The sequence below is a fragment of the Zonotrichia leucophrys genome, chromosome 1, assembly GCF_028769735.1.
Source record: "Zonotrichia leucophrys gambelii isolate GWCS_2022_RI chromosome 1, RI_Zleu_2.0, whole genome shotgun sequence".
Lineage (NCBI taxonomy): Eukaryota > Metazoa > Chordata > Aves > Passeriformes > Passerellidae > Zonotrichia > Zonotrichia leucophrys.
In genome coordinates, this window is record NC_088169.1 from 93,584,893 (window position 1) to 93,597,437 (window position 12,545).

The 12,545-nt window shown below is 35.5% G+C and overlaps 1 protein-coding gene across 10 annotated transcripts in view; it reads left to right on the forward strand.

Annotated features, from left to right (window-relative positions):
* STXBP5L (syntaxin binding protein 5L) overlaps positions 1-12,545 on the forward strand; it is a 185,245-nt gene that overhangs the window by 52,564 nt on the left and 120,136 nt on the right. Inside the window, exon 1 of one of the 10 annotated variants that reach the window (XM_064722738.1) lies at positions 9,418-9,446. The exons of the other annotated variants lie outside the window; for them this stretch is intronic. Coding sequence (XP_064578808.1) covers positions 9,433-9,446 — 14 coding nt within the window. The 5' untranslated portion in view covers positions 9,418-9,432. Of the gene's footprint in view, positions 1-9,417; positions 9,447-12,545 lie in introns of those variants that run through there. 10 annotated transcript variants of the gene reach the window in all.

Below are 12,545 nucleotides of genomic sequence, written 5' to 3' on the forward strand. Positions count from 1 at the left end.
ATTGTGCTTGGGTGATGTTTTGGGTTCTTTTAGTGTATAGTCAAAATGTTTATTTTTAAAATTTCTAGCTGCTTTCTTTGAAACAAATAAATTAGGCAATTTTGTAATGATAAAATAATAGTTGTGTGTTTCATCGATTTATTTCCCAGTAATCAGGAAAAACAAGGGAATTACTAAACTCAAATCACATTCTTATTTCCATTCAGTTAAATCCTCCAAATAGGAGGTTCTATTAGAGTTGAGAAAAACATTCCTCAATGTCTTCTTAATGCTTTACTTTATAGTCAATGTTAAACATATTATTTTAGAAACCAGGGCTGGGGAGAGGTGGAGGAGACAGCAAAATAATGAACATTGAAAAATCCATTGCTTGGACAGGTTTTTGTCTCCAAAATCTCCTAAAAATGTATCTGTCAGTCTCTCTCTCCCTGCTGCAATAACAAAGACTTTGACCATACCAACTGGCTACAGATCGCTGTTGTTCTGGCAGCCTTCCTAGCTAGGAAGTGCACAAGTGTGGAGGTAGGTGGCAGCCCAAATAATCCCAAAGCTCCATTATTTCTGTGAGTAGCATCAGCTAGACTTCATTGCTGCCATACAACTCCATGGCTCAGACTAATCTTTACCAGAAAAGAAGGTGCAAGGAATATTTACTTTTTTATTTACTTTTTCCTATCTGAGGCACATCCCTGCCCCAGGACTTAATGATGTTAATATTTGGGAGACGGGGAAACTGCTTTGTCTTCAGAGGCAAAGTATCTTCTCATGAAGCAGGTAGCAATTTAGATAAAGAGAAAATTAATGAAATTATCTCCCATGAAGAATCAGAATGCATTTTACAGTCTCATTTTCTGGAGATGTGATTACATGTTATGCTTCTCTATTTTTGATTCTGTACCTTAATGTGAGAGTTATTAAGTGAAATTGGTTAATTGCCTTACAAACAGGAGTGTGTGTTAGTGGTACTGAAGTTTAACAGTTGACTGCTACATTACTAGTTTAATTCTGCACTGGTGGTTATTTTGTAGCAGAGATATAAATTCCCAGTGTGTGAAATTTAGATAAGGTCTGAATAACCAGAATGCAGTGCTTTTTTGGGAAGCTTTCACTTTTTTCTCTCTTTTTTGCTTGCCTTGTCTTTTTGTTTTTGTGAATGTAAAAGACAACTTTAAAAATCTTGATAGATTTACAGGAGAGAAACAAGAATTACTTGGCTGGAAGAAGTGTGTTATAATGAGAGACTTGAGGATCTCAGTCTGACTTAGTTTATGAAAAAGGAGAGGGAATGATGATTTAACTGCTTTCTACGTGCCCTTCCACAGGAATAAAGTAGCTATGGAAGAGATTTTCTAAAGTAACAGAGAAATATATTAGTGGCTTGAAATTAAAGTCTGACAAACTGCCTTAATATTTTTAGCAATATATGTTTTAGTCTTCGAAATGAATTACAAAGGAAAGTCATAGGGTCTTCTTTTCTTGAAATTTTAAACTTTACTGTCTTTCTGGAAGACAGGTTTTTATTAAAGAGCGTTCTGTTCCTTGAGGTAATACAAGAGGTTCGAGTAGACATTTTCATGCTCCAAAAACCAAGAAAATTTGCTTTCTTTCCATAAACTATCAGAGAATTCTAGTTCTAAAAATTTAATTTCAGACAGAAGAATCTTCTTTTATAGTATTTTGTCTACTGAGTTTTTTATTCTTATGATTTGTTTCAATGCTAATCCAGAAATTCTGGCATATTTGTAAAATTGGAGCTGGCAATAGAAGAGGACTAATTCTGAAAGGATGTTCTAGTAAGAGTTTTGGTTAGACCATCAATAATTGACTTCTTGTACATTGAAGATACCATGATAAGCAAGACAGGGATCTGAAATAGATTCAGCACCAGAAAAAATGAGAGTCTTGGAAAATTAAGAATGAATCTGGTTCAGGTTTCATAATCTGTCATGCAAAGATGTCAAAACATACTTAAATTAATGCAGGACGCTTTGATATGCAAAGTGCCTTAGTGCAGATCTTGGAATTTGTGGTATTTGACTCAAATAAGGCTTAAAACAAAGAAGGAGCTGCCCTGATTTAGGATTCTCCACCTGCTTTTCTATCAGGCCTTTGCTAAGTAAACAATTGCTGTCACTTTGCTCTTCACTATTTCCTTCATTTGAAGAATTTCCACTCTTCAGCAGAGCATTAAAACCAGGATCCATCTGTGGCATTTGCATTGTTCTCAAGGAACAGTATTCTTGGGGATATCACTGCAGAAGAAATATGGCCAGAATCTGAGTATTCTGTATCAGAAGATAATGTTTGTCACGGGAATCAGGGTTTTAAAAACATTGGAATAGAGTGCACTAAAGCTGTTATTGGTCTGGATTCTGTTAGGTAAAGCAAAATGCATAATGCATTGGTCATCCACAAGTATGAATGGCTTGAAGTTCAAAGAAATTTAGGGCATTACTTGTATTACTTAAAAACAATCTCCTCCCAAACTCACAAAATATGCCAACATCAAAAAAAACCCTCTTTTCCCAGAATATCTAAGTATCAAAGAAGTTATTTTGCTCTTTCAGCCAGAGACTATAGTAATAATGGGGCAGAGTAGCCAGAATAGAGGAAATATGAAATTTAGAATTTTAAATTAATTTCTTATCACATTTTATTTCTGGATTAACAAATATAGCAGGGAAATAATGTGTAATGTGCATATTCAGTGAACAAAAGAAGATCTTGTACTTTCCAGATGAAATAAAATCAGTGCAGTAGCTGGAGCAGCAGACAGATTGTCTCTACCCTTGTTGCAGAGATGTAACTTAGAAGAAATGAATGAAAATTACAAGTATTTACTGTCATGAGGTAGTAAAAGAAAAGAATATTTTCACGTGTAACCCTTGATTTTAAAATGTTGTGGGATCGTCAGTGCAAAAGTTAATCTTCCTTACACTGGGACACAACCTCTTTTATTGCCTTTAATGTATTGACTTAGATGTGTTACTGATTTTTAAAATAAAAATATATGAAATTTAAAGTATATAGTTGAGTTATTGGGTAGATAAAGAATTCTCATAGTTGAATTGCTTTTTGATAAATATTGTTGAATCTATTATTTTTTTAATGTCGGGGGACCACTTAAGTTTGGCACTATCACTATCATTTTATAGTACCATTAATAATAAATCTGACCAATGACTAGTGTGCAATGAATATGAATGCTAAATATTAGAATAGGCTGTGGGAAATATAAATGCCTGGGTGATCTGGATTAAAAATTGCTTAATTTTAAATAAGCCAACAAAAAAATTGTAGTTTTGTTATGGGATCATAGAAATCCTATTGAGCAACCAATGCCATCTTAGCAGTCAGGAAAATGCAGGTCTTAGTCCCTGAAAAATCTTTGGTGTGTTGAATTTGCAGTTCTCTTATTCCTGGTAAGATCAGTATGGAAAATGTTTGTTGATAAGGGAGCTAGAGCTCCCTCTCAAAAGTGATTGCTTGAAACTAGACAAAACTGAAAGTAAACCACAAGAAAAAGAAACACTAAATTGAATATCAAAAGTCAGTTTAGGAATCAACCTCTTGAGTATATAGAGCTGAACTTCTTGGCAAAGCCAAACCTGGCAAGAAAGCTTCACTGTGGGCTGCAACAGCAGAGGACTTCTAGTGAGATTTTCATGTTCTTGTGGAAAAATAACAAGATATTCAAGATCTTCTTCTACATAATGTTAGCTTAGGTTGCACACAAACAGCTGTGGTAGGTACCTATCAGTTTCAAGTTCTGATGTCTGTCTTTGGCAGAGAGGAGCTGGTACACTCAGCAAGAATAAATATTTGTCTCTAAACATGGCTAATTTGACATCATCCCTTTCACAGGCATTTCTTCTCTTTCCATTTACTTACTAATCAGTTCAGTTTTCAAGTTACAAATGAGTGCTAAGATGTAAAACATGTAAACTGTGTAACTGTACCCAAGCTACAGCCTTATATTTTTATCACATATTAGGATGCAAGTATATCTCATATTTAAGATAAATCCATCAGTAAATTTGGACAAGAAAGCCTCCAAGCATTGTCAGTAGCTGTGAGTATGTCTTGTCAATGCTTGTTCTAATAAATCAGTATTCTCAGAAGACCTTGTGCAGCTCCTGCTTTATCTGTACGGATACTGGCATTTCCTTGGGCAAACCTAAATTCTAAATCTGTTTACCTACTCTTTGAAAATCCTGAATCCTTCTAAAGTATTAAAATTACAACATCAGAAGTCTCTGTTGAAGAAAAATTGGGAGGTTGTTTAAGGTTTTTTGGTGTCCCCCTTCCCCCTCACTTTGTCTGGAGAATGTCAAAAAGTAAACTCTGTTTCTCTGCCATTCCTTATGACTTTCTGGTAAGAATGATCTCATTTTTCTGCCTTTTGCAAGCATTAATCAATTACATCCTTCTTGCCTTGTTATCTTCACATTTCCCCCCTTTTTTAGACATTTCTCTCCACCCCAGTATTTTTGTGTGTGTGCATGCATTTGTCTTTTCCAGTCTGATTTTTTTGGGCTTATTTAGCAAATAAATTGTGGTCACAAAAAGCATGCCTTAATAAATATATATTCATTTGGGGAGTTGATAGACTCTTGAGCCTTCAAGCTTGGAAAACTCCTGCTCGTTTTGGTAAATTAAGTCAAAAGGAAATCTGCAACAACAGAAAATAGGCCGTCTAGTTTTCAAATTCAGAATTACTCCACTGTTTTCCTAGACTGCCATCCCAAGAAATCTGATGTTTATGTGCACTGAAGTCATATGGAGATAACGCTCTTCTCCTGTTGATCCATATCAACCTTTTGAATTTATATTCTTTTATCTATCTTAAAATAATTCTGGGTGATAGTTTCTGTGCTGAACTTGGAAGAACACTGCTTGGAAAAGGGAAACTTTTTCCCCCATTTAGATTAGTAAATTTTCTTTAGTAAAAAGGCAAATCAGGAATATAGAAGTGCAGGAACAGTGGCCATGCAAAGGTGACCTTTATATATCAAGTCTTGCAGACAATATAGGATAACTGAAATGTGATTTTTGTCATTATTGTTTGTGGAATGAAAAGAATAGATAAAGCTTTTATGTTACTGAATAGTCAGTTATGTTTGTTAGGGATTCACAATATCAAAGCTAACTACATCTCCATGTTTAGCTTCCCAAATATTTCTGCTTTTACCTTCACATTAGTGAGAGTCAAAGGCTTTAACTAATTGGTGGTCTCCCTTTCTTATCCTACCTACAGTTTAAATACTTAAACTTCAATATGGCCATATGAGTAATGTCTCCAACCGCTGAAAATCAATGTGGGAGAAGCTCATGCAATTGATGTGTGTGTATACTGTGAATCTGGATTTCTCCCTGTTTTGCTCCAGGTTTCTCCTCTCTTTTGCTCATCCTACATGTATGATAGCTTGCTCTGCAAGAGCTGTCTGTCCCTAGATGAAGCCTATCTTAATAATTAAAATTATAATGGGGACTTCTCCAGGAGGCAGAATGGATTGCCTACCCTTATCTTGCTTCTCCTGCCCGGTTTGTTTCCCTGCAGGCTTCCTGCCTCACATCACACTGCAGAAACACAAATCAGATGGAGCTTAAGGCATTTTTCTCATTGTCTTGAGCATAGAGCAGGGCCCTGGTGGTGTGTCCTGTCTTGCTGGGCTGGATCTGCAGCTGTTGCTGCAGGCTTGCTTCCTGACGTGAGATAACAAACCCAGCAGATCTTGCCAAAGATCATGGCAGTGGGAAAACTGAGGTGAGAACCATCCAGCCTCTACTGTCTCTGCCAGATCTCCTCATTCTGTAGAGAGGGATTTGGGTTTTTTGGGAGCCAGCATCCCCAGCAGCACCACCATGCTGTCAGTTACCTGGGGGAGCCAGATCTGCTTCAGCTGCAGCAGTGCTTCAGTTCTCTCCAAATCTGCAAAGAATAATCCCTCCAAGGGAGGCAGAGATTTCAGTCTTTTTAATTAAAATTGCCAAGGAAATGTGGAAGTAGTTTTGATCCTTCTTGATTCTTGTCCAACAAGAATTGGGTTATTCTGAAATAATGCTGTATTAGTATGGTAAGTTCTGAAACAGTGTCCTGCTTCACTGAAACATGCAGATTTTCAGTAATTGGCATGAAAAAACTGGGATCCTGGGAGATTTGTGGTATGTCCTATTTTATTCCCAGCAGTAGTCAGTCTATTCTTAAAATGCAAATGCTCTTTGGAACTTATTCAGTATTCACTAACTATGATTTTAAACCTTTACTGATATTTTAACCCATATTGACTAATGTGATTATAAATTTTAATTCAAATAAAACATAAATGCTTTGTACAGCTATGTTCATCAAACATGAACATAGTTTGTATAACACAATCTGCAAGTGTCTGTTTAAAGTGGAAAAGCGGTAGTTCATACTCGTTTACACCAAAAAGACTTCCTGAAATACATTTTAGCCAGCTGCTGGTTATTTGTATCATGTATATTGAATGGAAGGGCTGATTAACTGTGGTCTATATTGTACTTTATTTCAATATCAGATGGAATAATTATGTGGCTCAGGAGGGTTATAAAAGTGATGAATGTAGATATTATTTAACCTGTATCTTGGACTAGAAAAAAGAGCACCTCTTCCATGTAGCTATTGCTGAAATATTTTCTTTAAAATGATATGAGTTTTATGATAGTAGAAAATAAAACTTTTTAAGGTTGACTGATACTTGAAATGCCTTTCAACACAGGCATATTTATAGTATCAGTTATATGGAACTAAACCTAAGAATAAAGCTTGCCAGATGATTCATTGAAATTTTGTCAAATGCTAAATTTACTTCAATTAAATTCTTACATTTTTCTAATTTTAGTAATTCAAATTTGAATAGCTTCATTGTCAGTTTTGGCTTTTATTGATAGCACGTGTTCCTGTGTGCTTTACATGACCATTCTTGCTTAACAAATGAAATTCTAGATTAACATCTTCCTTTATTAAGAGCCAAAATAAATATATTGAGTGGCAAAAGAGCTGAATATTAATATAGCCTAAATGAAATTTATAGCAATATCATTTTTCTGTTTTTCTGGGACAGGAATGAAATTATTGCCTAGTAACGTATTGAACTTCCTTTTAATAAGTTTTTGAATGTGAAGTACTTTTCTGTGTTGTACCAGAGACCTCCTGGAATCATTCAATACTAAACAGATGATAATAGAGCTGAAGCAGTGGATGAATTTAAGGAATTGCTCATCAGCTGACTAACAAGCTGTGAGCAGTTTCCTGTGGAGTAATGGAATTATTTAATATTTTAGGCAGCACTGCTCTGCCTAAAAAGAACACGGCGTATGACCTCAGCATCTGTATTATCTTGTGGTTGGATAAACACTGAAATAAAATTATTTCTATAGGCATATTGATGTTAAAGGGCACATTCCTTGGAACAGTGGAAATGTTCAAACACTCAGACAAATCTCTTTACCGCTTACCACTTCCAAAGCTTGAGTCAAGATCGGGTGCTGTCTTTCCCAATTGGTACATGTGTGTTGGTGCCCTTTTTTTTGACTGAAATTCCCTTGCATAATGTATCTCTCTAAGTATACTTAGATCTCTCAGTTTACAAAAGTGATCTGTGATGTTATGCATGGAAATTTGCTTACATATTACTGAATAAGACAAAAAAATGTATCCTCAAACCATGCACTTTTACTTTAGAACCTCAGAGTTATATTTGCACAGTATTCCTTACTCATATTCCAGCATAATCAGAAAATTTAACAGAATGCTTATTTAATTTTATTTGAAAAGTTGAGGTCAGACAAGAAATATGTCAATCAATATACAAGCTTTGCTCATCATCTATTATTGGACAATCAGGTCACTTTCATAACCCATTTACTGTCTTAATAGCTAGTAGTCTGGAGATTTTCAGGGAATAAATTTCCTAAAAGTAATTCTGGGATTATTTTGTTGTTACTTTAGCAGGTAATTGTAAATTTAACTTTGAAGAAAATAAGTTGCCTATAGAAAGCATTTATTTTGTACCGACTTTTTTGAATACCTTATAAAGATGCTTGTAATTTTTCAGTGAAGTATAGGATTCTCTCACCTTTCCAGTAGAAGCTTTTCACTATTTCACTTCAGTGTTGATTGGTTGATAAAAGCAGTTTTGGCAGGGTCTTGGCACCTGATAAGAGTAAACTGTCGGAGGTTCTTATTGCAGGACAGAGCAAAAATTTTCCCATGAAAACCAGTCATACATGTGCTCCTGATTGCTTCTGCTTTGCCTTAGGAGTAACACAACAGAGTGCAAGGCAGTGTTAGCCTTAAAATTCCTTAATTGCTCCTGAAGCACAGAACTAGAGTTGTGTGGGACTCATTGCTGTGATGTACCTGGCACAGAGAATTAGCCAGAAGTAATTGCAACAACTGTTAATTATTCCATCACCTTTGAACAATGGAGTTCTTCTTTCCCCTGTGTGTACCAGCCAAAACAGTGGAATAATTTCATGTAAGAGGGAACATTATCTCATCATTTGCTCCCATCTCCTGTAGACTGCATAATTTGCCATAGGACCTTCATCACCTTGTTCCTAGTCTGGTTGTTGGGGCTGGAAGTAGCATTTGGGAAAACAAGCAGTCTTGCTTTTAAGATTTCCAGTAATGGCTGAGTGCTGTCTCTGTTTAACAGAGAAAATACAGTGTGTATCTCTAACTCTGTCACTATATGGATGAAGACTTAATGTATTATTTTACTTGTCTAACTTTTCCATAGCAACTCTGGGAGGAATTAATATTTGGGAAAATATATTTTTATTTTTAGTTACATTTACTTTAACAGATCTTTTGACCTTTTTACAAAAGACTGGTTATGAGATCACTTTTCATTCTATCCTCTGTTGACACCAGTTGTTCTTCATAACTGGCAGCTATGAAGACAATCTGTGCCTTGTAATCACTGTTACTAATCACTAAAAATTCAACAAACATTAGAAAAAATCTGTTGAAGAACAATATGAGAAATACTAATTTTGACCTTATGCAGAGTTTATATAGTCTTTCATTTTTGCTTGAAGAGCACATAAAAAATTCCTTAACTTTCTCTAAATCTGTTTTCAGCAAATCCAGTGGCAGAGTGTACAAAACAAGGGAAAACAAATACTAACATAGCATTGGTGCTTAAGTTTTAAATTCAGCTGGGTTTAGTGTGAAACCATTGCAGATGGATGCATTTGTCATCAGTGACTGCACATGTGATAACCTGCATCTGTAATGTGTGTTCTGGCTGTGAGACCCACATGAAGCAAATACTGTGTTAAATATTAATGCCTGAAGGCTGAGAAGGAAAGCAAATCAAAATGGCTGAGTTACTGCTACCTGCTTGGTGTCTTTGGTAAGACAGAGTGTGTTAGACTACCATCTGTGCCCACTGCAAACAGATGGGCAGCAAATGGTATGATTTGCATAGTCCTCTTAAAAGGCAGTAAACTGAATCAAATACTGTGGTCTTATCAATTTTTTTTTTTTTTTTTTTTTTTTTTTTGGGGGGGGGATCTATATCTCTGCAGGTTGTTGCTCAGAATCTTGGTTATGTTCAAGTAACTTTCTGGCTTTGGAACACACAGCCCTCTCATTTATGTCTGTTTAGTTTTCCATAACCTCCAGTGTGCATTAGGGCAAGAGTATTATTCTGTCCCAGCTTATTCTCTCTGCAGCTTTTTACCAGATGGGTTTGTAAACAGATACATTCCTGCTATCCCCATATTTGTAATGCTTTTGACTGAACTGGTATCTGCACTGGCTCTGCAACACTGGCACCTGTGAATATAATTAATTATACTCTGCACTTACTTCCATGGATTCCAGCTTTCATTCAGTTTTGCCTTTATTGGTGTTATCTGTATGTGTCAGTTAACTTGCTGAGGTTTATAACTGCCTAGGAAAAAAGAGGAAGCCCACTGTGAATGCAACCTTTTAATTTTTTTTTTACTACTGCATGAATTACAGCCTCAAAATACAGATCCTTTAGTGTAGATGCCTGGCAATATGGAGCTTTTACAGATTAATAATTAAATTGCTTCTCTTTGGTGGTGAATTTAACACTAGGTAGTTAAACTGTGTTAATCATTGTGTGTGTGTGTGTGTATGCATAGGCAAAAGGACATTTAAAATTATTCATATTCCACAAATGAAATATAAAATTCTTCCCCTACATGTGAACTAGATAATCTTGAAGGTCCCTTCCAACCCAAGCCATGCTATGATTTTGTGTTATTTGTGAAATGTTGCTAGAGTCAGTACTTCTGAGTAAGTGCTTTTCACAATATACAGCTTCAGGTTTAGGGGATTGAGTTCAGTCCCATGTTGACTGTATTTGTATTCTGTTTCTGGAACAGATAATTCTCAGAATGACAAAGACTTTGAAAGGCAGTCTTATCCAGAAGAGATCAAAATATGTAGCCTTATGAGTTTTGCTAATTCTCATGGTGCCTGCATATACTTTGGGAAATAAAATGGCTTCTAGTGTATAGAGTTGCCATTAAATACAAGCTATCTATAAGCTTTAACATGGAAGAAATCAAAGGTTTGCCAAAAGCAAAATTTTCAGCCAGTAAAGATAATAATGAATATTTAGCTGTTCCTGAGATTAACTCTTACATAATTTGTATGCATGAACAGAGAAATCTATGTCAAGAAAAATAAACAAGATAAAGGTCATTGTAGACCAAAATCTCATGTTTATTGGTGCCAAAAAGTTTGCATTTATGAAAGATTGCACATGTAGCATCCTAAGATAGCAGCCAAGTGCAGCAGTATTTCACTTGTCATAGTGGAGAGGAAAAAAAGAGCTATTTATTTAACCAGCTGAATGAACTCCAGACATAATGAAGCTCATTGTAAAACTGAATCCTTCTGTGTTCAAAACAAAACCCAGAAAGATATTGTTTAATGAAGCACTCCCCAGTGAATTTACAGCCAATAGAAGGCCATAAAGGTAGGAAGGGGCTGTGTGTCTTTGTAAGGGATTCAGTGAGCTCAGCTACAGGCAGTTGACAGAATGGAACTTCTTCGGGACTGCTTATTTTTTGAAGAGCAATGGAAAAGTCTCAAAAACCAAAACCAATATGATTTCCCAATTTGTTATTGTAATAAATAGGTGGTACACAGATGCATTAAAAATTATATTGAAAATAAGAAATTACAAAATGCAGTCTATGTTTTCACATTGTATTAAAGAAACCATTACCAAGATGATGTGTGAGGCTTTGGTTTTGAGACTTGAAAGAAGTTGAGTGCACATTCTAGACTATGTATGAAAACAGACAAGAAGTATTCAAAGCTAAGAAAATTGCTGGTGACATGAAAGTAAAGGAGCTCAGAGTTTTTTCTTTTATTTATGAAGAAGATAGATAAGATACAGCTTTCAAAGCAGGAAATTCCTGCTAATATGAAGGTATTTAATTTAGCATAAAAAGATGTAATGATATGTAAAAGCTTGAAACTAAAGCTAAATGTATTGATTCCACGTATAGCATGACATTCTTAATAGTGAGAATAACAAAACACTGGAGCAATACACTTCAGAAATCAAAATATAGAATGTTTCATGTAAAGAGAGAAAAAATCAGTTTGAACCGCAGTTTTGTACTCAGGACTTAGGCATTTATTTAGGGCTTAGGAATGTGGCATTTATTTGTACCAGAATATGCACTGTCTTTAGTAGAAAATAATTGTGTATGAGACATGGAGAAACTTCATGAGGGAACTGTAAAAATATGTATTCCAAGAACTGCAAGTAGCTAATTTCAGAACTGCAAATCTAGGTGCTAAAGGTGCTGTTTCCATAATTATCTTTTTACAAGATCTACCCCCTGAAACAAATACAACTGAGAAACATTCTGGTTGGTTTAGATGGTCAGAGGTGTGGTTGAATTCTTTGATCATTCTTGTACTTGACTATTTAGATAAATCCATTGGTGCTTTTTAAACTGATAAATCGCTCAGTTCAGTGGCATAAGTCTTCTGCAAGAAAAAGGTGTCCTATATTCAAGTTACACCCCAAGTCAGTTCTGCAGTTGGTTTATGTAATGGAGTAACACCAGCCCACAAGCATCTGCTCTTAGGGTGCTGCATAGTCCTACTCAAACATGTACCAGTCAGTGCAGATCAGATGACAAGGACTCAGAGCAGCAATGCTACTTTTGCAGCACCCCACAATTCCCAAATGTTTTAAAAGAGGAGCTTTAAATGGATATTTCCCATTTCTGTATGCATCATTTTAATAAAATAGTAGATGTGAGATCATGGTTTCTGCTCTAATGTTCATTTCTGTACACAGATTGTTCTTAGTCATGGAAAAAGTTGGTTAAGTACCCAAAAAAAGTTAGAGGTGCTTATTTACATAGCTTGGTGTCATTTTCTTCTGTGGAAGAGTTTTGGTTTTGAAAAAGTTGCCGTATGTGATTTAGGAGTTTTTACTTGAGATATCCACTATCTGCCTTGGAAGGAGGTTCTTTATGACACCACATATTCACTTCCTTGCCCCTGCAAA